The 21,657-nt window shown below is 49.6% G+C and overlaps 8 protein-coding genes across 8 annotated transcripts; 3 read left to right on the forward strand and 5 right to left on the reverse strand.

Moving 5' to 3' along the window:
* Nucleotides 1-3,109: 3,109 nt before the first annotated feature.
* Nucleotides 3,110-4,331, reverse strand: BKA67DRAFT_571099 (uncharacterized protein). The gene has a single exon (XM_046103196.1). It carries the CDS (start codon nucleotides 4,214-4,216, stop codon nucleotides 3,209-3,211), a length of 1,008 nt encoding a protein of 335 aa, XP_045955779.1. The 5' UTR covers nucleotides 4,217-4,331; the 3' UTR covers nucleotides 3,110-3,208.
* Nucleotides 4,332-4,966: 635 nt separating this feature from the next.
* Nucleotides 4,967-5,768, forward strand: BKA67DRAFT_330691 (uncharacterized protein). Its single transcript, XM_046096242.1, has 2 exons — nucleotides 4,967-5,207; nucleotides 5,327-5,768. The coding sequence occupies exons 1-2, from the start codon at nucleotides 5,127-5,129 to the stop codon at nucleotides 5,642-5,644; spliced, it is 399 nt and encodes a 132-aa protein (XP_045955780.1). The 5' UTR covers nucleotides 4,967-5,126; the 3' UTR covers nucleotides 5,645-5,768.
* A 1,742-nt stretch (nucleotides 5,769-7,510) lies between these two features.
* Nucleotides 7,511-8,654, reverse strand: BKA67DRAFT_537372 (uncharacterized protein; the record flags this gene model as incomplete). Its single annotated transcript, XM_046100307.1, has 2 exons — nucleotides 7,511-8,522; nucleotides 8,584-8,654. The coding sequence occupies 2 exons, from the start codon at nucleotides 8,652-8,654 to the stop codon at nucleotides 7,511-7,513; spliced, it is 1,083 nt and encodes a 360-aa protein (XP_045955781.1).
* Nucleotides 8,655-10,251: 1,597 nt separating this feature from the next.
* BKA67DRAFT_330712 (pre-mRNA-splicing factor slt-11) lies at nucleotides 10,252-11,544 on the reverse strand. The gene is made up of 2 exons (XM_046096243.1): nucleotides 10,998-11,544; nucleotides 10,252-10,910 (listed from the first exon to the last, which is right to left on the reverse strand). Exons 1-2 carry the CDS (start codon nucleotides 11,503-11,505, stop codon nucleotides 10,360-10,362), a joined length of 1,059 nt encoding a protein of 352 aa, XP_045955782.1. The 5' UTR covers nucleotides 11,506-11,544; the 3' UTR covers nucleotides 10,252-10,359.
* A 2,280-nt stretch (nucleotides 11,545-13,824) lies between these two features.
* On the forward strand, nucleotides 13,825-14,890 carry BKA67DRAFT_692808 (concanavalin A-like lectin/glucanase domain-containing protein; the record flags this gene model as incomplete). Its single annotated transcript, XM_046109226.1, has 3 exons — nucleotides 13,825-14,017; nucleotides 14,074-14,394; nucleotides 14,548-14,890. 3 exons carry the CDS (start codon nucleotides 13,825-13,827, stop codon nucleotides 14,835-14,837), a joined length of 804 nt encoding a protein of 267 aa, XP_045955783.1. The 3' UTR covers nucleotides 14,838-14,890.
* A 105-nt stretch (nucleotides 14,891-14,995) lies between these two features.
* BKA67DRAFT_571109 (uncharacterized protein) lies at nucleotides 14,996-17,075 on the reverse strand. Its single transcript, XM_046103197.1, has one exon. The coding sequence runs from the start codon at nucleotides 16,884-16,886 to the stop codon at nucleotides 16,560-16,562; it is 327 nt and encodes a 108-aa protein (XP_045955784.1). The 5' UTR covers nucleotides 16,887-17,075; the 3' UTR covers nucleotides 14,996-16,559.
* An 89-nt stretch (nucleotides 17,076-17,164) lies between these two features.
* BKA67DRAFT_607326 (glycoside hydrolase superfamily) lies at nucleotides 17,165-19,692 on the reverse strand. The gene is made up of 3 exons (XM_046105369.1): nucleotides 19,551-19,692; nucleotides 19,177-19,486; nucleotides 17,165-19,077 (listed from the first exon to the last, which is right to left on the reverse strand). Exons 1-3 carry the CDS (start codon nucleotides 19,666-19,668, stop codon nucleotides 17,358-17,360), a joined length of 2,148 nt encoding a protein of 715 aa, XP_045955785.1. The 5' UTR covers nucleotides 19,669-19,692; the 3' UTR covers nucleotides 17,165-17,357.
* A 1,147-nt stretch (nucleotides 19,693-20,839) lies between these two features.
* On the forward strand, nucleotides 20,840-21,232 carry BKA67DRAFT_660313 (uncharacterized protein; the record flags this gene model as incomplete). The annotated part of the gene is made up of 3 exons (XM_046107600.1): nucleotides 20,840-20,896; nucleotides 20,948-21,031; nucleotides 21,107-21,232. 3 exons carry the CDS (start codon nucleotides 20,840-20,842, stop codon nucleotides 21,230-21,232), a joined length of 267 nt encoding a protein of 88 aa, XP_045955786.1.
* Between the last annotated feature and the right edge of the window lie 425 nt (nucleotides 21,233-21,657).

Genomic DNA, 21,657 nt, shown 5'->3' on the forward strand with positions numbered 1-21,657 from the left:
CGCAACTATACGGATGTCGCTACCAAAAGTCTTCGCCTGCTTGATTTTGTATGGCCAGCTGAAACGGTCCGCTTCCAGCTGAGAGCAGAACTATCTTCGGGCACTCAAGCGCTGAATCCGCCAAGACTCACTAAATGGAGACCGCTACGGAGCGCTAAATCCGTTAAGCAAGCCCTCTAAGAATTCACATTTAGCGGATGACTTTATCAACAGCTGGGGCTACACAGTGGATTATGGCCCCCCTGTCCAAGCGAGCCTTGATCAGAGTATGAATGGTCGCGTTGCCCATTGCTATAGATCGTACAAGATTCAATGACATGTGATCGAGGAAAAAGCCTGCCATACAGTCTAAATACTAGTGCATGTGTGTAACAACTTTTTATTCAAGTTCAGTGTATATTTTACCGCTCATGTCTTAGTCGAACAGGCTCAGTCTAGCTTAAATATCTTGTAATATTGTAATTAGTGGTGGGAGTTAAATATCTCAAACACAAGGGTACCACTCCGCAACGCTGGCTGGTCATGTAACAGGAGAAATACCGAGAGGATGCCTCAAAACTTCCACCTCTGACCCGGCGGGGACATAATTGCTGTTGACAACCGTCGGAGTTGAATCGGGCAGGAGAGAAGCCGCGAGCAAAGGTGCAGAAATTTGCTCCGGATTTTAGGCGGTTCTCTGGAGCTCTTAGAGTTGGAGAACCGAGACAGGCGAAAAGAAGAAAGCAGGAGGGAACTTCTTGATGAAGGGATGACATGATGTTTGGATGGCTTTCGGATATTATGCATTTCGCTTAGGTCAGTGTTTGACAATGGGCCGGGCTCTTTCAAATGTATAGAGTTTAACCAGCTCAAATGCTCATATGTATTTGCTGCGCTTCGTGACACTTCGTTGCTCACCGGCTGATTGGAATGGGTTATGTTTATCGACGCATCTAAATCGCTGGGCAGGAATAGCTGAAACGCAATCATTGATGAGATTCGTCCCATCGATTCTCGGCACCACCGATGCACACGCTGGCATCAATCAGAACGTTATCAATATACACACCATAACCCTTGATGTTAACTTGCCGTTATCTACCATCAGCGCGCATATTGATTTGCGAAATGCGAGTTGGTGTAAGTCCGTACACACTAAAAGCCCGTATTTCTGCTCTAGGACTGCTTCCGAGTCATTCACAGCGGAAGGGCTGCCCTAGACCAGGAGAAAGACGGCGTCGGTATCAGGCAGCACGACCGAGCCGTTGTAGTTCTCAAAGAATAGGAGTCGCGCAATGTAGTTATCCTTAGCTTCATATTCCCCAGATCTGAGCACCGCGGATGGTGTCTGCAGTATCGCGGATGATGCAGGGAGGTTAGAGTGAGGTACTAAAAGCTGAAACAAATCACCCGTCGTTTTAAGTTTGCTTAAATTTTCGTCTTTGTTTCACATTTTAGAAAACAAGTTTCTGCCGTGTTGGCCTGTTGGCAACTGGGTCTGATAAAGCATAGGATCTTGTGCTGCAGGACTTGGTGGGGGAAAATGCGGTGATAGTATCGTAGGCTTAATTACTTTTTGCTGGGAGCTCATGGGTATAATGGGAGCTGTTGACATCTTTCTCGGCATTGCTGAGCTTAAATATCTTGATGAATCATCAAGAAATGAACTAAGTGAATCATATAATCGAAATTGCTGAATAATTAGCGGTCCATAAGCAAGGGATGGCTGGACCACAGCATGGTATACCGGATCTCTAACCAGAGATAACTTCGTTCCTAAAGAGGTCGCGTAGCGACTCAAGTAGATTGTGTTACAATTATGATACAGTATATCCATACTTGGTTTGTTGACAATCTTCAGTGAGACACGACAGGTTCGATCCAGATAGAGAGAGCCGACAGTGTGATGGCCGCAGAAGCACCATTAAGAAGGATTCAATTCTAGCTGTTCGCAGAATCGTCAGCCGGTCAACAATAACCCCGCCTCCATGCTTCAATCCTTCCAAAATTTGATGAAAAGCATCAGTGTGGTGGTCGGGACAAGAATTAATCGATGAAGCAGCTTTTCCAGTGTAATTATCCAGTGGAGTTGGAACAACCCTCAGCACACACACACTCGCGATAGCACCACGAGGACGTGAGATACCGCCCATGCAACCCCCTATGCTCTGGATCAGTAATTTAATAGAGATATTTCGACTATATAGCCAATGAACTCCTAGTTTATCCTCTTAGTCTCGCCCTCAGACTCGCCGGACTAGCAAAGATGTGGATGATCTATAGAGCTTTAGATAGAAGGACCAGTAGGCTTAGCTCTCTAATCATCAAGAATATTCCAGCATCTTGTAAGATCTTTTTAATGCAAAGATATCGACAGTCAAACTGACGGCATTAGAGAACCCTCTCCAGGGGTCTCACTTACTTCAAACAGGTGTTGCTGTCACAAATCTTTGTATGTTGCCACCGCCTAGTATAATAGCACAGCACCCCAGACCAAGCACATCTCAATTAATGCTTCGCGTTATGTGAGTACACAGTTCTTTTTATGATGAGAACTGTATAATTCTGTGGGTATCAAAATCCGCGATACCAAGGTAATATCGTTCTTGGATGTTGAGGATGAAGGTACAGTAGTGTCTAGGCTAAACACTGTTAACAACTTCATCTCAGAATAATCAGTAAGCTTCGATACATTGATTGTCCCTGATGTGGTGTCATCTTCACACACCAGATTGTTGATGACAAACTACCTGAACCATAACAGTTACATCAGCACCCAGCAATCTAGCTGTTATAAATGCGTTAATGGGTAATTAAGTACCTATGGCTGCCATCATTGCCATAAGGGGCATTACATAGCTCGTTTGGCTAACTACGTTGTACATCAGTTTCACATGTAAAAGAATAGGCAGATGAATTCTGGTAAGTTGCTGTACACCCAGGGCCTTGTGCAGCAGCAGGGTTGGCAAGAACTTGTTCAATCTTGATGAACTTGGAAGTTCAAAAGCCGGAGATGTATCGCAAAGAGGGCAATTTGGTCATTTTTGAGCACTGCAAATAAGTTACATAGTAGCAGAGGTGTCGCATCAAATTGCTCATTGACCGAAAACAATTACTCGTTTTCAAGATGGTCTAAGTGTATGTACACCATCTTGGATCTTTATATCCAGAGTGTTATTCAATTCAAAGTCAATATTGGCTTTCCATAAGCTCACAGTATGAAACAGCCCTATAAAACCTCGACCACTTCCAGCCACTCGATCCAAACGGGCCCCACCAAACCGTAACTCTTTGCAGAATTCGCTTCGAAGTAGGCGGCATTGGTATACGTCACGGGTCGACCTAATGTCATGACGGTGTCCATGTCGGCGCGAATGCGATTGTACAGCGTTGTAGCGACCTCTATTCGCAGCTCATTCGCTTGGACTCCTCCGCTAGCCACCATATAGGCGGTTGGTATATTAATGACGACATCAGAAACTCCCCCTATAGCTTCCACAGGTAGAAGACGGGCTCCATTTACCCATACCCGCACAGAGTCACTGACAGGCCCAAGGTGCAGTCGAGCGCCAAGATAACCAGTGCTCCCGACGAATACTGGTGTTGTAAATTGAGTCGCGTATTGGCCTATTCCGCTGATGTTTGTTAGGACCACAGGATCAATATCCACCCAGGTTGCCAGACTACTGCTGTTGTATGTATACGTATCAATAACTGTTTCCATGCTATATATGTCATCGGCAGCATGCCAATCTTGGATACTGATATCCCAGGTGGTCAGATTGGAGGCCTCGGGTGGTTCTGTTGTATTGAAATAGCGTGTCTCGCCTGTAGAGAGGGTGATAGATGCCGGTTTCTCGCCTGAGAGGTACGCTAATAGAACCTGACTTGTGTTTGAAAAGGAATAGCTTAGATCTATGACACTATCTGAGATAGACGTCACAATAGCCGTTGGAGATGGTGGTAATGAAGAGTTGGCTGAGGTTCCGAAGGCAATGATGGTGGTCTGGTTCGGCGCAAGTGTGATCGGCATGATAATACTTGTGCCGTTAAGGCTGTAGTGTAATACAGGAGATACGATTCCTGTCCACGCATCTAGAATGTACGGTGTCATCCCAACTACATTGGAAAATTTGACCTGAACGGTTGAGGTGTCTGCGCCATCATTGTAGATAAACGCAAGTTCAGTTTCGTAAGTGCTGCGGTTGAATTGATCGCCAGTGCCGAAATTGGGCATTGAATAAAGAGGCTAACTATGAAAAATCAATTTCAAAAATTAAGATAATTAGGGAGTCTGTATACGTTAAACCTTTCTCTCTCATGAATACCTTACACGTGCCAATATCGACCAACAGGAGCTGCTGGCAAGGGTTACCCAATACAGTGGGTACCCACGAAGTCTGTTTTTATGCGGGGGCCTAGGGGTGCTAGCCCAGCCAAGGACCAATGGCGGGCAAGGCGGGGAGTAAACTTGGCAGCCAAAGGGTGCAAAAGTTTCCGTTACAACAAGCTAAGGTTAGCGGCTCCGCTATTACGCGCATCCGTCTCGTCGCTCGTATCAAACTCGACCTCCACCATGTGTGCGCCTTCTACGGATTACCATTATCGCTATTATACTTCATGTGGCCACTGCGCTCATTACGGAGATCCCTTCCTTTGCACCCCCGGGCTTCCCGATCAGCACGCCCGAGAACGATGGAGTATGTCCTCCATTTGTGATCTCAAACCGGTGGATTTGCAATTGGCTTACCGAGCGATAGACTCAAACGGCTCGGTATGACGTTCGCAAGACCATGGCATGGCTTGATCCTGGGTCAGCAAATGTGAACAGTCACTTTTTTCTTGTCTGGCTCACACTTATGGACGGTCGCAAATATCACCTCACCCTCACGCCCACCTTGTACAACGACCAAATGAGTGCAATCCTTACCCTCAACGACCTTCAGAACCTCTCTTCTCCGGCAATCGGTGGGGCAGCGTTTGTTCCATGCTCGGCGAGAGCTGATACGGTTGAAATATTATCGCCTATCTAGAATTTCACAGCCGGCAGTGATAATTTCAGTGATATATACTATAATTCAGATTTCGGCGGACTTAGATCAAATATTCATTTTACACCGACGGGAAAGAACTTATACGTGGGGGGGATGGGAGGTGTTACCTTCCCTGCCGGTTTGACTAGTGGCAATGACTTGAGCCGTCTCATCCCGGGGTACTCGTGGTATTGGGTGAGGATTACTGAAAAGCCCATTCCTTACCTTGTTCTCCTTATTTACTCCTCTTTCGTCCCTTTCATCAACTCACCTTCCCTACAGTTCTGTTCCACTAACAAAGATATTCGCAACAGGCTAATCCATCCTATCAAATGGGAACTTACGGCATCGGTACCGGATATCTAGCATTTTGGCTATACTGCTCCAACGGTCTCGTAATTCACTCATGGGCGCTGTCGCCAAGCTCCGAGGGAGATTTTGGGTCCCCCGCCTGGGCTACCGTTTGGCACCCCAACGGTCTACACGAGGTCGTGGCAGTCGACGCTGATTCAAATGCCTCTGATCCCTGGTGGAGCCCTTACTCCGGGAAGAAATATTTCAACAAGTTCAACTTCAACCTTTCGATGCGCAACGCATCTTTTTATATTGAACAGTCTGTTAGGGAATCTTAGTCACACCCCCCCTTAGGTTACAATGGCTACAACATTACCGAGGCTTACGCTCAGGGTACTGGGACTTGGGACGGCGAGAATGTGACCTGGTTCGGACATGTCGAGCAGTTCTCCTATTTAACATGAGTATGCCCGTGCTCATGTGGAAATAGGTCTCTTCAAATAAAGGCAATATTGCTCCGATTTTAGTTCAATTGCCACTTTTTCTAAGATGATTGGAAGGGGTTGTACTTAGTTATAAATCATTCTTACTTCACTAAAATCAATGAAAGGCCGAGTTGTTTAACGGAACACGTTGGAGATCTATGCGTCGCTTTATAATCAATAGACCACATCAACGTAATGACTCCGGGACGATCACGATAAGATGGCGACGTAGGTGAGGTGCGACGACGGAAACCAAAGACTTGGATTGGAAGAAGACTGAAACTGACGGACTAACTAACGACGGCCCAGACAGGACTGATATATAGTGGCTGGCAGCTCTAGCGGCCTGGGCTATCGTTACACTAGTTAATATGAAACCTTTTGCATTATTTCTCAGTGAATCGGCACATCATAGCGAGCCCTGTTTATCTGTCTCTGATCGGCTCACTGAGCCCTGAAAATGTTACGCATACTGTGCCACAACACCACGGAGAACTTTGAATATATGACTAAGCATTGATACCTATAGGGTCCTTGGCTACAGGTGATAATAGGAACCAGCAGGCGTTTCCGTAAGGGCAGTAAATTTAATTGTTGTTCCGCTGGAGAGGGAAAGCTTTCCAGTCGTAGTCTACCAACTAGCCATCTAACAACCTACCACGTGTGCACAGATCACCTCATCATTTGACCACAAACATCGGTCACCTGGCCTTGAAAGTTTCTTGAATGGTATGATGTAATGCGGGAAGTCGTTGAGAGCAAAAGCAACATACCTCTCAGCTGGCTCGGATCAATGAGAACTGCTCTGTCTCAGGATGATGATTTCATTTGGCGCACTTCATTATCAGCATAAGACGATATTCGGAAGAGAGACTGGTGGGCGTGTGTACCCGCGGGATATGTGAACATTGTCTCAATTGGCCAGCAGGGATCTTATCCTCGCCTAATCCTGGATGGACGGACGGGTATGGGACCTGATATATCGTGCCAAATGAAAGCCTGTTTCCGCTGAGTTAGTATCGATTTGATTCTGGGGTGGTGTCGATATGTACTGGTCCATCATTAAGCCAAATGGAAAATCCCCGTAGAGTCTCTGCGCTCGTGTCCTCGAAAACAATGACATTCTTGCTTGTCAGTTCGCGCTTGAAGTAGTCAGAGCATTCACGGAGTTGTGCTTCGGGCGAATACTGTGGCCATGCTAAGTCCTTGGCCTATCGGAAGCTTAAAAAGCTCTTTGGAGAATGTTGATTATGGTTAGGATGAAGAGAAAGGCAAGCAGTACTTCAGTGATATAAGCTTTGAGAATATTTGCCCAAGCTTTTTGGGCATGGAAAACTAGAGAAGTGGGGTGAATTATTTCAGATTAGGCGATGTTAACGTAATTATCTTGCTCCAGAACTATTTCAAAAATTTATTACGATTGGGTCCAGGAAGATAGCCCTGGGGAAGAAGTGAACAGCTGCGATCATTGTTGATTTGTGTGATCCCATGGAATCGGTTGACATGGATGGGATCAATCAAAACACTGTGAATAGTGGCGTCCAATTGAATACGAGAACGTACCCTCATTTCATGGTTACAGTCTTGTGATCTTCAATTTGTATAATTCTTTCCTATGGCGACTTTTGTGCTTTTTAGCTTCGTGAGGATGAATTACTTAAACCATACCATAACTGCGACCAACTACATATTACTGTCTACGGTGTTTCCGGTGGTCAGTTACTTGCTCTTTCTTCCCTGCTTCCTCTTGTATTTCATGTCTGGATCATCCTTACGACCACGTTCGCATTCCTCTCGTTCCTCTACTGAGCCGTGCCCATGAAAAAAACACCACTTATGATCTGGATTGGGATCTGCGACGGGATCGCTCGAATCACCATTACCAACATCCAATAACGTAGGTCTTAGTCGAAGAATTTCGAAAAGAAATTCACTGGGAAGGGCTTTTAGCCATAGCATATCCACTTCGTTGCTGCTAAATTTTCTGCTGAACGCAAATTGGTGAAGCCAATACTGGCACAAGGGATCATCGGGTCCCAAAATGGTCCATCCTTTGGACACAACGTATTCGCTGGCGTACGCTGCATGTGATCTGGTGAACCTTTGACTGGCGACGATGACCGAGACGGCTAAGCCCGGGAGCTCGTAAGCTCGTGAAAACAAGTAAAGGTCGAGGATACGAGCGTCTATTCGGTGCAAAGCCAGGTTATGAGCATCAGTATCCTTAGGCAAGTCAAGTTGATCATACCATGGGGCTGTTGGAAGGCATGGGTCGCCAGCTGGAGCACCAGCAGATCCATTTATCATTTCTGGTTCTCGGCTGTACTCCGGGATCGTATTTTCCATGTTGATATGGACTTCGGTCTTGACAAGAATCGTTTCGTTCGAAATTTCACCTGCGGCCATGCTGCGGGTAAATTCGTTCCCCAGACTACCGGAGGTTTGATTTGCATTGTTGTTCTTGTTGGTGTCATCGTCGTCGTCGTTGTTGTTGTTGTATTCTTCACTGTTCGTCGTTATATCCATGTCATCCACGAACACCTTGCCCTCATAGAGCCACACTGCAAAACTCCCCAAAGTTTCAGCGCTGACGTCAAGAGTCATCACAATGCTTTCGCCAAGCTTCCGTACGAAATACTCTGAGTGTTCGCAGAGCTTTGGCCTGAGAACATGCATCTCGAAAGCGCCGATAGTCTCCCTGCTTCGAAGCTTAACGGGCTGACCAGTATACCTAAGGTAGGGTTAACGACACAGATCTAGAATAGGAAAGGCACGCTGATCGCAGGACCTACATTGCGGCTCGCTCCATGAGCTTGCAACGTTTGGCCGGTGGCTCTGGTACCGAGGCTGTAGACGGAGGCATCGTGGATGAATTATTGATGACAGTTGCTATAGTGGTGATTGAGCTAAGAGCGTTGTTTAAATCAATAATTATTCTGACCAACAGTTGAACTGCACAATAATTGCACAGCCTTAAAAAGGTGCGAAGAGGAGGTCTCACAAATCTTTTAGATTTGAATGTAATCAACAGTCTGTGACTGCCAGTTATCTGGAGAAGGGTGAGGTCTCGTGTGTATAAATGCTCCACAGACGGGCTTTTCACTCAAGTGAGTAGAGTGAGCTATCGGACAGCCTAGTCTTGAGAGTTTGCAGCGTTGTGTGGTGGAGCAGCTTCGCATTGCTTGAGTTTTAGTAAAAGACTACTGGCTCGAGGCAAGCTATGCCCTGAACGAGCTTGCACTAATGCTGAAAGGAATAAGTACTACCGGTACTACCAGCTAAGCCCAGTACGTTCGAAATCTATTCAGGCTCTCAATAGTATTACGATCATCCACCCTGGCCAGTCCAATGGAGCACCTGTAGGATGCAGCAGGTTTACATACGGAAAGACGAAATCAATGGACAATAAGCCTCTTCACCAGATTAAAATATCTCACAAATTAGGTGGTAGTACTTTGACAAATACGTTATCATATAACAGTTACAGCGTAACAATATCTCAACACAACCTGCACCAATCCCGGTTCGGATCAGAATGCTGCTCATAGGCGTGCTGTGGATCGATCTCGAGAGGATTCTTCGAGGCTCCTAGCTTTATGAAAAGTCTGCCGTGGTTCTGGTCATCTCGCTCACCATCCTCATCGCTGTCCAAACCACAGCTGCCAGCAAAGCTTTCCATGTCAAGGCCCCCACCAGAACTGAATTCTTGTACATACAGTAGCGAAGCTCCACAAAATATCGAGAATGATGTCCATGAAAGTAATCGAGTTCTTGTCGGCGAGCTTGCACGTGGAGCATGCAGACTGCTCACAGAGCTCTGCTTTGGGAAACTGGAATTCAAACGTTCCTTCAGTTTCTCGGCTTCGGAGCCGGATATGTTCACTGGCAAACCTGAGATAGTGTCAGTCGTAATCTTGACTGACATGAGGAGGTTGGTTAAAAACTCACATGGCAGCTTGGTCCATGAGTGTCCGCCGTTTGACGGGCGGCTCTAACGCGGCGGTATCCGGAGTTTCCATCGTGACTGGATTACTAATGAAACTGCAGAAGGGATTGGAGTGCAATGTGTCAAGAACCATTAGGGGTTGATGGGGGCGTTGAGCGCTGAACTGGCGAAAAGGGTGGAAGAGCCCGGTGAGCTGGTACTCAGCGGGACCAAGTGCAAGAAGTCATGTTGTAATTGTAGTGAGGTGGCCATGAGCAAGACAACTTTCAAGTAATCTTAATAGGGGAGAATGACCGTTGGATAATGGTTCTGTGGCATTGCTTAGTCTGTTTAAGCTGATAACCTAGTAGTCCAGAAGATGGCGTGCCATGCTTTCCCACATGATTATTCAGTAAATCACCGCGCGATGTTGCTTCATCTGAATGAGAAACCACGCCGATACCGTTGTTTTAAGCGAATGAGCAATGGAAATCCGGAGTTCCCAGCTACAGATTGACACAGTGCCACGGAAAGACCAAGTGTCTCAGAGTCATGGTATCATATTTCATTTTACATAGTACGTGCCAGTACCAAATTCTAAACGCCTGCTGATGCAATTTCCCGTTCGCGATACTGTCTTCGCTCAATCACCAGCCAAACTAGCATAGTTGACATCACTCGCCCCCGGAGGTGCAGCAACCACAGCCAGGCTATCCGGCTGGCCCGGCTGTTCCGAACCGTCGCCCTGTGGCAGCATCCTCTGTCCGGGCCGTCCTTCAAGAGCCTTCTGCTTCCTGACGTCTCCGAAAGCACTCCTACCATCTCTGCCCATCTCCGCACGCTGCTCCTTCGTCATGGTGCCCACTGCCTTCGGTACACTCCACCTGACTCGCAGAGGACATCCGGCGATGACAGCGCGCCCCTGGCAAGCCTCTGCTGCTCTCTCTGCTGCCTCCCTTGTCTCGTAGTTGATGAAGGCGCAATGCGACATGTGGCTGCATACCAAGCTCTTGATCTTTCCGTGCTCCTTGAAGAAATCCCTGATCTTGTACTCAGGTAGGTCGTCCTCGACACCGGTAATGAATATGGACATGATATTCTTGTCTTTCGGCGGTAGGTAATCTTGCGGGCCAGGAGGCAGTTGTGATGCAGCGGGGAAAGGTCTTCTGTTGCCACCCGGTCTAGGACCTGCGCCTGATGCGGCAGCTGCCCTAGAATCGCGTGTACGGATAGGTCCCGGACCGGCGACACCAGCACCGACGGCAGGATCACCACCAGAGCCTGATGCTGCGCTTCCGTCCTCGATCGCGCGTCCTTTCCTGAAATACGGCTTACTGGTCGCGAGTCGTCGAAGCAGCTCTCGCGCCTTTTCGTCGGTCTTCTCATACTCTTCCGTGCCTCCCCTGCCTTCCTCGATCTCCTTCTCCATGTTCTGTGCAAAGTACTCCCTGTTGACCTCGCTTCCGGGACCAGGCGCGACCATCTTGAGGGCGGCATCGCGAATGGCAACCGGGAGGCCGAAGCTGAGATCGAGCATGCATGTCTGACAGCAGTTCTTGAGGCGCGCGCACGTGAGGCAGATGTTGGTGCGTTTCTTGCGGCCGTGGGATCGATCGGCCGACCAAGAGAAGACAGTGAAAGGTCGCGTGCAGAGCTTGCATTCGGCGCCGTAGTCCTCCTTCAGCATCTTGACGTAGGGATTATCGGGGAGGCATGTTTCGCAGACGGACGGGAAGTCGGTGGACTCCCAGCCGGATCGGTTGAGATCTTGCTTGATTTGTGGCGGCATCTTGCGATGAGGGTATCGTGTTGTGGAATGGAGATGGAATAGATGCCGAGTCTGGAGTCGCCATGCTAATAAGCAGCATGATAACAACTGTGGCTGACAAATGACGATAAGCACCTTATCGCAGTGGCTGAAGCCGTGCGGATATGAGCAACTTATGCGATAGCTGCATAAGCTGCCTTCTAGAATTGCGGACTTTTTCGCGCCTGACAAGTAGCTAAAACTGCATCCTCATCCAACTCAAGAGCACAGAGTGGCTTGAGGGCAATTCCACCCGTTTGTAGATATTTTCCCCAAGAAACACCTTATTTATGATCGGAGCTTTCTTCTGTTTGCATCGACGTTCGGGCCATATGACTACGTTGACCCGAGCCCACCGCAGCACACCCCCTAAGGCGCCGTAACTAGGACTGTTAGCTAGCCTAGCCTGGTTAGAGGCAAGTATGTATTGTTGAATCGGCAGTGGCCGCTTCAGCATTGTCTTTCACTTTCATATCAGCCCTTGTCTTTAGCCTGGCACGGTTACCCTATGCGACAAAGCAGTGTACATACTACTACAATTAGGTACATGGGAGTTTGAAGGGACACAAATTTCAATTAGTATAATTAACAAGACTCGTCTTATGTGCTCTATTCTCCCACAAATTTCTTTAGAGTCCATACTCAACTTCAGCCCGTCATAGTTATTAAATAGCTTGCGCCGACGTTACTGTTGATTTAGACTAGTTTAGTCTAGTGGCAAGAGGCCAACGTGTTGCCATTTGATTCATATGTATAGCAACCCGTGCTGCAGAAGCTTCCAGGGTGCCAACGACCCATTAAATCCATACTAAAGATAGTATTCCACTCTCTGCCATCGCATGTATCGGATCTGTGGCATGCCAGCTGGGCGATATCGCTCTGAGTATATTCTAGGAATCTCTGTGTTAGATGAAATGGTATACGTTTTCAGTAGATAAGGGAATAATTACGACCCCAGTTCACCAGAGTATAACCGCAAACCGAAGGGTACTTCGGACCCACGGCCCCACCCGCTCCCTGTGCCGTTACGCTGGCGCACATTGTTGCTAAGATGGTGCTGCTGAAAAGCTTCATTGTAGATGTTAACGCGACAATGTGGTTGTTCTGAAGGGTTTGAAGTATGTGGTATGTATCGAATGTAATGCTGGAACGGAGCTTATGAGAGTGAATGGAACTTGATCACAGCTGGGGGTTTGAAAGCTTTTGTATTTTCGCAGCGGTAGTTAAGGCAAATTATCGAAGAAACTCTGCAGTGCATACTTCAAAGCTTGTCACAGACTCGTCTAAGGTCTCGATAATCCCTGAGCCACATCGCTGTGTCGCGCCACGATAAATGAACGGCGTAGCCGATGACTATGGCTATGCCGTCTTGTATGAGACATGCAAAGTGGTCGCTCGCATGAGCGGGGTGCCATCCACGGTCTTAACCTTGAATTCTCTAATTCCCCGAGCCTTGTGGCCATCACTGATGCTATTGATGGTCACTTAAGTTCGAATGGACCCGATGCATTCAAGCGATGGGCGGGCTGGAGAAGCGACCTGCCTTTCAGCTGCTCCACTACATCGCAGGAACGGAGTATACGCGGTGCTTGGTGGCACATCCGTGATATCGGATCTTCCAGATCTGGAATAAATGTATTATGCGCATGCTTACTGCGTGAAACGATCTCAGGGTGCATATTACGAACAGCCAACTCAAGTGATGCAAGTCGACTCAGCCTGTAGCGAAGATTTCATAATATTGCTGACACGGCCAATCAAGGATTGCATCTGGACTAACCTAGTATAGACTAACCTTAAAGGCTCTGCCAAGCCCGCTTATACATGTGGAGCCGACAACTAACACAAACACCACAGCTTAGAAGAGTGCCAAGGCCGCTTACATCTTGCAGGCTCAGCGGGAAATTCTGAATATGACTGGTTGCAATTGCTTCCTAAGCGCGAGGTTTGAAAATGGAGCTATACAGCAAATTTATTGGAGTTTCAGTTGCATGTGATAGCTATGCAACCGGCAGCGGTGTTGCTAGTTTTGCAGCACTGTGAGCTGGTTATCATCTAATCGACTGATGATGGCTCCGATCTGTTTTCCCTGCTTTTTGCGCATGAAGAGTAAAGACCTTTGAGAAAATTTTCCTGGTGAAGACCGCCAACTATAATAATGCGGACGCGTCCCTCCAAGAGTAAGAGTCAAGAAGAACGCCAGCTCCAACACTACACAGATCTGATAGCAATCACACCTACCTTTCATCAGTACATTCAAGCGAACCCATCCAGACATCCGCATTCTAACATCTTCATACGATGGCTCCAGGCGTTGAAGGCTTCACTGCATACTGGTGGAACGATTTCCAGGGTGATGAGGGCTCCTTTCCTGACCAGACGAAGTGGGAAATCGTTGAGCGGGGTGCCAATGGAGGAAACGACGAGGTTCAAACTTTTATCAAAGACGAAAGCGTAGTCATCCTTGATGGTGAGAAGCTCGTTATCAAGCCTCGTAAGCACCCTGCGGAACTCTGGTTTGCTTTTTTGAAGCTAAGCTAATCTATACAGAACGGGAGGATGGCAGATGGACCTCAGCTCGCCTGCACTGCACCCAGAACTTTCATGCCGACGACGGTAGAATTATGCTGATTGAAGCAAACTTTGTCCTGGGTGGGGCTCCAAAGGAGAACCAGTCCGGTATTTGGCCTTCGTTCTGGCTTCTCGGTGAGGGCTATCGTGACGGCGGCGACGAGGCGTGGCCCATGTGCGGCGAGATTGATATCTTCGAAAATGCGTCTGGCGAGAGTTTTCATAAGCCAGCCGTCCATTTTGGTAATAGCTTTCCTGAGAGACAGCTGTTGGGAGCTATTCCATGCGAATTTGACCGGGGTATGATGAACCTTTCCCACGATCTTTCTTGTTGCTCTCCAGTTTGAGATTAGCAGATGATCATCTGCCTCTTTCTCAGCGACGAAGATGTTCCGGTGTCTTATTTCAAAGAACTTCAGTCACGTAAGATTTGTATGCTAATATGCTTATAAGGTGAATATCACACATGGGGCGTCCGAATTGACCGCAAGAGTTCCGAGGGTAATTGGGAGGATGAGAAAATTCAATTCCTCATGGATGGTGAGCAGTACTACGAAGTCAGTGGTAGCGATATGGGTGACGAAGATCGATGGGCTGCTATTGCCCACGGTGGTGTTTTCCCAGTCTTTCAGGTAGCTGTTGGGACCAACTGGGATGGTGGCTCAAAGCCGAATGATGACACCGAGACTGGCCCCGATGTTGGTTTAGCTGTAAAGCACGTCGCTGTTTATTTCGACGAATAATGCTTGTATTGGAAAGGGGCATATCTTAACAGGGCTCAGAGGCTATGTGCGGGTTCCTCTTGGCCACTTTATTGTTGTTAAAGCCTGGTCTTTTCCTTTCTTTACACTCCTTGGGGCATTTTATTAGTAAGATTCCAGAAGCAAACTATGACTATGTAGCCATATCTTTTCCAAATTCTATCTATTGCTTCGTAACACGAACGAATAACGACCTCGACGTAAAGTTGGAGACTGTACCTCATCGCTAGGATGGGCCACCAAATCCGCATTGTGCTGTGCTGTACACTGGTGCTAAAAGGCTCAATCCAGTCTTACCATTGAAGATCATTAAAACAATACGATGCTGATGAAAATTTGCCACCTACTTACGATCAAGCCTAAAGATAAGTAATATAGCGTTTTGGATATGATGAAAGGCATCGAACATTGAGAGAAGATTTATCCACTAGAAAGCTTGCAGAGTGTAAGCCGGACACGCGGTAATTTCAAAGTCGCTTCCTTTTAATATGTGAACCTAGTCGTCCTGATTTTTTGAAGCACTCCTTAGTTTATATTAGCTGTCGAAATGTGGCTATCATTCTGCGTACCGTTGTTCCTTGGATCCAGGCTCGTGGTCAGTGCCGATAAAGATCCAGCCGTTCCAGACTGGAAACAACAGTTGATGAATGGTCATTGCCGAAGGCAGGTATAATTCGAAGGGTTCACAGAACTCTTCATGAATTAATGTCGAAAACTCTGTGGGTTGCATGTCCTTTAATTTGCGGTGGAAGGAGGCCAAAAAGTCCATGAGGTGCCACTTCTGAAGAAGACTCGCGTCCGGGACATGTTCGATGGTGGCTCCATCATGGCAGATCGCCATCCATAAGAAGACGTAAATACGGACTCGAGGTCATGTCGGTTGTTATGATCACCACGACCGAGGATACCGACAGCCATGATTCCTCTGAGCCTACAAGTCGTCGCTCTTCTGGCAAATTCGAAAAATCAAGTGCAAGATCTCGGCCAATGAGCATTGCAGTGCAAGCATCAAAGTCTTGATTGTTGTGGGGAGCCCTGATATTATTCTGCGGGCTAACATCACGGTGAGGAATGTTTACTTTCATGTATCAGGAGGGAGGCGTTTTGACAATGTCATGGAGAATATCCATGAGCTCTGATAATGAGAAAAAAGTTTGAAATGGTCGCCCAAGCGGGGATGTGACGATGTCACCTAGGTCCTGATCGCCTTCGAGTATGCGAATGCCCCTAACATTCTTTTCTTTGGCGAGCTGTAGGAGCTTCTATTAAGCAAAGATCTCTGTTAAGCTTGAAACAAACTGTACCACAAGCTCTTGGTACGGTAAGTCAGGAACACGTGCCTTGAAACATGTTTCACCAGGTCCAACAAGGTAGAGAATTTTAGCGACGTGTACTGAATAGGGAAGCACTTACCATCATAATAGTAGAGGAGCAGGCATAGAGCTAGCATCAAATAAATCATGAGGCCTCAGAAGCCGAAGCATTTGCACACCAGGTGGCCAACCAGGCTAGTCTCCAACTCACAGAAGAGGAACCACCCATATAAGGATATAACATATAGTTTCATGGTCCTTTTCGCATCCGGCCCTGTCTCCCTAGACTCTCTTTTGATAAGAAAAAGACGTAATAAGGAGACACAAGGAGTTTAGTGTACAAGTTGTCTCTCTGGTGTTGAAAGGAGTGATTCGTTTCTACAGCAAGTTATCACTTTGGAGAACGAGACCGAAGTCCTTTTCTCGGTGGGAGGGGGGGTTGGGGGCGTTGGCATGGCGTGCTCGCAACCTGTTGACACAGCAGGGTAGCTCGGGTGTCTGATAATTGCATTACAGTCTGGAGGGCTTGGTGGTACAGTACGTGCCTGGAGCGCATCCTATCTGATTGCTGAGGGCTGAGGGCTGAGGGCTGTGAGCTGTGAGCTATACTTCCGAGATGACCGCCGGAGAAGAGATATGGAATTTCTGGCCATTGCCCAAGAGAGCAGCCGAAAACTAGAGAGAGCGGGCGAAAATGTCGGCGCAGCGAAATGGGCATCCTTAATGCCAGCAGCCCAGTCCCAGCCACAATGGGCGGCTGCCATGTCGTCAAGACATCCACGTGAGGCGGCCTACCGCTTGCCTGGGGTATGGGCTAGCCTGGGGTATGAGTCAGTGGGGGAAAGCCTTATTGCGGAATACGCGTAACTTATCCGGAGGAAGCCCCCCTGGGAGGACCTTCAAGGGCAGGGTTACCCCGCCTCTTATCTAAGGTTAGGATTCTCCAACTGAGCAAATACTCGGGGGATGATCTCTTTTTTTCGTCCTTTTTTTTCTATCACTACTTTATACAACAATGTCGCCGGCGGATTATTCACTGGATTGGATATCCGCCCCACATTAGGCAGCTATTAATTATGTGATTGAATCACAATTTGCGAAATAGTGTTCATGCATATTGGGGAAAGCTAAGCCAGTATTGCTACAAACAAGAAGCCCCCTGTTGGCAAGGGTGGAGCCGCACTCCAGCTTACCGCACAGTTATGGGCAGTGCGTTAAGCGAGGAATCGAGCGAGCTGTCGCCCACCCAGAGGGTATAGTCTCCGGCGTCTACGTAGTAGCCCTCATTGTAGTAATAACCAAGATCATCGATTGGAATCTTGAAGCTGACGGTGGTGGACGCACCGGGGGCCAGCTCGACCTTGGTGAAGCGGATCAGGCGCTTCACCGGCAGCGAGACCTTGGCGTAGGCCTGGCGGAAGTAGACCTGGACGACCTGCTTACCCGTGACCGAACCCGTGTTCTGCACGTTGACCGTTACGGTCACGGTGTTGCCGCGGCTGGGGGTGCTCGTGTCCACGGTGGCGCCGGAGAGGGAGAACGTGCTGTAGCTGAGACCGTAGCCAAAGGGGTAGAGGTAGCTGACGGGAGCGGCAGGCCACTGCATGGCGCTAGCGCCCTGCCAGTCGCTGAGCAGGTGGTTGTAGTATACGGGCTGAATCTCGGAGCTGTAGGGGAAGTTGATGGTAAGCTTGCCGCTGGGGTTGACCTCGCCGGTCAGGGCGTCAACGATGGACCGGCCGGTGAATTCACCGTGCAGGAAGGTGTGCACAATGGCCTTGGCGGACTGAGCCACGCCCTGCAGCTCAAAGGGCTGGCCACCGCTCAGGAGGAGGATGGTGGGCACGCCCGAGGCCAGGATCGCGGCAAGGAGGTTTTCCTGCAAGCCGGGCAACTTCAAAGAGGCATGTGTGGCGCCCTCGGAGTCGGTGACCTTGCTGCGGTACTTGTCCTGCCAGCCCACGGAGACGGCACCGAGCGCAAGGATGGCCAACCCCGCCTCCTTGGCAGCCGCGATGGCCGCATCAATCTCGGCACCGGTCTGATCGAGGAAGTCGCAGCCGCGGACATGGAGGACATTGCCAGATCCGAACTTGGCCTTGGCAGCATCCAAGAAGGTCAGGTTGAAGTTCTCGGCGTTGTCCCAAGCACCATAGGATCCCGTGTCGATGAAGTCGGCAAAGGGGCCGATGACAGCGACCTTCGGGGGCACGGCCATGGGGAGGATGCCGTCGTTCTTGAGCAGGACAAGGGACTCGTCGCTGATCTTCTTGTTGATACGTAGGTGCTCATCGGACCGCAGGACCTGGGCGAGCTCCGTCTCGTTGACCGATAAGTCCTTGTCAAAGACGCCCAGCTCGAACTTGAGGCGCATTAGCCGCTTGACTGCAGAGTTGACGTCGCGCACGACGCCTTCGACCGTCTTGTTTAGCGCCAGGCTCTCGTAGGCCGACGGAAACCCGATGGCGAGCTCTAGCTCGACGCCAGCGGTGATGGACTGGATAGCGGCGTCGCTGCGGTCGCGGGCCGTTTTGTGCGTTTGCCAGAGCATGTTGATGGCGTCGGCATCGGACACAATGACACCATCAAAGCCCCATTTACTACGCAGCAGGTCTTTGAGCAGGTAGTCGTTGGTATGGGCCGGGATGCCGTCGATGACCGCGTACGAGGGCATCAGTGACGCCGGCTTAACCTTCTTGAAAACGTTGATATAAGGCAGGGCCAGGGTGTTGAAGATGTGGTTGACGCCACCCAACATCGAAGCCTGGTTCACGCCGCCAGCACTCGTGCCGTAGAGGTAGTGCTTGATGGTAGTGGCGACCTTCAGGTGACCCGCCGAGTCCTTCTCCTGCATGATCTCGACAAACTGTGAGGCGTACTCTCCGTTGGACCACGGATCCTCTCCGTACCTGGCAGAAATCGCGTTAGCCTCGACACTGCTTCTCATGTACGTGAATGAAACCTGTCTTGTTGAAGTGACGGGGGCACGGGGGCTCAGGGAATCTCACATCTCCCCTACTCGACCGTTGCGCAGATCACGGGCGGGATCAACCTCTGGGCCGAGGATCCAGTTGATGCCAGAGCTGTAGAACTCGTCCCGCATAGCCGTGATGACCTCTTTGTAGAGATCCATATTCCAGGCCATAGACATGGATAACGTGGCGGGGAAGAGGGTAGTGCCGCGGAGGGTGATGCCATTCACGCCGTCGCCAATATGGATAAATGGAATCCCCAGACGGTGCTCCTTCTTAGAGTTGACGATGAGCTGCGAGAGAACGGGGATAGCCTGCTCTGCATAGTTCAGATATGAGCCCGGAGCTGGGTTTGCACGGTCAGCGTGCCTTCTCCTTTACAACCGTCCCAGGGTCCACTCTCGACTTACAAATGGTTCCGTTGTGAAGAACGGCGAGTTCCCGGTATTTCGCGAGATTGTAGGTGCTGTTGTCGCCCAGGATGCCGCCGATGCCGCCAAGCTGGCCGACCTTCTCCTCCCAGCACATGTGGTTGAGCAAGTCCTCGACCCTAGTCGCAATCGAGGCCTGTGGGTTGAGGCAGGTCGCATTCGACACGGCCGTGTTGCACAGCGGGCCGTCCGCCACGTCGGTGGCAAAGGCGCTGCCAGCCAACAGGGAAGCGGCGAAGAGGATCTTAGTCGCCATTAATGCAGGAATTGGAAGAAAGACGTGTCTAATATGTGACAACTGCCAGTTCTTCCAACGGGGGCGATGGAGAGAGAGAGAGAGTGCATCTTGAATCCGGCTGGGAGGCGCGGCTCTGTGTTATTTGTACGCGCCGCTCGACTCTCCCCAGTTGTCTACTCCTACTGCACCCAATGGCAGCGCCTGGCATGTGAAGTATAAGACAGGCTTGACTGGCATAGCAAGTGCTCTAGGCGAGTAGCTCGGCAGGTTCTTAACCGATGATGGCATGCGTGCAACCCCAGCAAATGAAGTGAAATGAAGGGAGATGAGGCTTCGGGTGAGCATTATGGGGTTTCCGTGGAGTAGAATGCGGGGAATCCTGGAAAGGAACGGCAAAGACATTATCTCGGTGGGTTAGACGAGGAGAGACTAAAGCCAGATTCGATGATGGGCTGCTGGGGCCAAGGAATGTCCAAGAGTCACCCATGCGGGTGCATCTGGTGTAGGAGAGACGTACCGTGGGAAAATCCGGTTACCGTTCTACCGAAGAGCCTACTCCAAAATACCCCATGGGACCTCCAAGGGTGTGTGTGGTCGGTTCGGGAAACCCCTGCTGCCTTGCTATGTGGACTAGGCAAGCTGTACGCTATAGCCTCTGGTCCAGTGCGCAGGGGCCTTGGAGGGCTCCCACAACATCGCGTTCGGAGCAATATCTCGGGAGATAACGAGGTAGAATCACTGATGAACCACTACATGATCTACGTCGCGGACCTACACCACCCCATCATCCACCCGAACAACCCCTTTCGCGGCCTGTATATCCCTGTCGCGCTCAAGGGGCCTTCAAGCACACGGGGCAGTCAAGATCGACAACCACAAAGGTCCATTCGGTGCTCTACCATGCCTTGTTGGCGTCGGCCGAGTTCCACCGCTGGAAATGCGACCTTGCCTAGAGTTTGTCCAAGGACGCTGGTGCCCGACACTGGCTTTGTTCGATCCGTTTCCTGCAGGACGCCATTACTTCCCAGGCATGGCAGCGGACGACCGGCCGCTCTTGATGCAGATGCTGTCGATGGTGACCACCGCTGTAAGTTACCGCGTCGGTTTGCCCCGAGACCACAGTGCTTACGGATGGCAGGCAATCTCGGGTGTGGACGACAACTTTGCCATGCAACTCAACGGCACGAAACAGCTACAGCGCACTCGCAGGCTATGGATGCTAGTCAGCGGCTCGACACATTAGCTCAACGAAATCTGCGCGAACCTGGCAGTGGTGGCGAAGACGATGAGCATCCAGGGCTCATTCTCGCCGTGGACTGGCACCAAGAATGACGCCCAGCGCGAGGAAGGCGGCGTCGTCGAGTATGGCAGCTGCTACGAATACATGTACAGGATCATACCCGCTATCGCACTAGCAATCTAGGACACATGTCGGTTAGCCGAGTACCTGGCCCGCCATGAGGACGGCAACATTTCGGACAACCTGCTCGAGGCCTGCTCGGGCTTGGGAGACCGGCTGCTGTCTTGGAGCTTCGAGTCTGAGAAGGTAGCATCGATAGCGAGACGACCTGATGCCAACGATATTCAACCACGATGCCCAGGCCTGGAATTACGTCCTGCTCTATTACTACAGGCGGATATGGTGCTGCGACGCCGCCGACCTGGTAGAGGAAGTGGACCGCATCCCCAAGCACTTGTGCGCTGCTGAGGATGTCAAGGCTCAATCTAATTTAGAATAAACAAGCAGAGTGGCCCCAATCACGTGGCCCATATTTATCGCCTCATGAGAGGCGGTTGAGTCGACTCGTGAGCCGTACAAGAGGTGGCGGAGAAGGCTGAGCATTACAA

Source organism: Truncatella angustata, assembly GCF_020726525.1.
Source record: "Truncatella angustata strain MPI-SDFR-AT-0073 chromosome Unknown BKA67scaffold_6, whole genome shotgun sequence".
In the NCBI taxonomy this organism is placed as follows: domain Eukaryota; kingdom Fungi; phylum Ascomycota; class Sordariomycetes; order Amphisphaeriales; family Sporocadaceae; genus Truncatella; species Truncatella angustata.

What these genes read in the sequence shown, in the direction of transcription:
- BKA67DRAFT_571099 (XM_046103196.1), bottom strand. Translation starts at nt 4,216, where the DNA reads ATGCCCAATTTCGGCACTGGCGATCAATTCAACCGCAGCACTTACGAA.
- BKA67DRAFT_330691 (XM_046096242.1), top strand. Translation starts at nt 5,127, where the DNA reads ATGGGAGGTGTTACCTTCCCTGCCGGTTTGACTAGTGGCAATGACTTG. An exon ending in CGGGGTACTCGTGGTATTGG is followed by an intron (nt 5,208 to 5,326) that starts GTGAGGATTACT and finishes TATTCGCAACAG; the next exon opens with GCTAATCCATCCTATCAAAT.
- BKA67DRAFT_330712 (XM_046096243.1), bottom strand. Translation starts at nt 11,505, where the DNA reads ATGCCGCCACAAATCAAGCAAGATCTCAACCGATCCGGCTGGGAGTCC. An exon ending in GGACGGAAGCGCAGCATCAG is followed by an intron (nt 10,911 to 10,997) that starts GCTCTGGTGGTG and finishes CTGCCGCATCAG; the next exon opens with GCGCAGGTCCTAGACCGGGT.
- BKA67DRAFT_571109 (XM_046103197.1), bottom strand. Translation starts at nt 16,886, where the DNA reads ATGCCCATTTCGCTGCGCCGACATTTTCGCCCGCTCTCTCTAGTTTTC.
- BKA67DRAFT_607326 (XM_046105369.1), bottom strand. Translation starts at nt 19,668, where the DNA reads ATGTGCTGGGAGGAGAAGGTCGGCCAGCTTGGCGGCATCGGCGGCATC. An exon ending in TCTTCACAACGGAACCATTT is followed by an intron (nt 19,487 to 19,550) that starts GTAAGTCGAGAG and finishes GTGCAAACCCAG; the next exon opens with CTCCGGGCTCATATCTGAAC. An exon ending in AACGGTCGAGTAGGGGAGAT is followed by an intron (nt 19,078 to 19,176) that starts GTGAGATTCCCT and finishes GATTTCTGCCAG; the next exon opens with GTACGGAGAGGATCCGTGGT.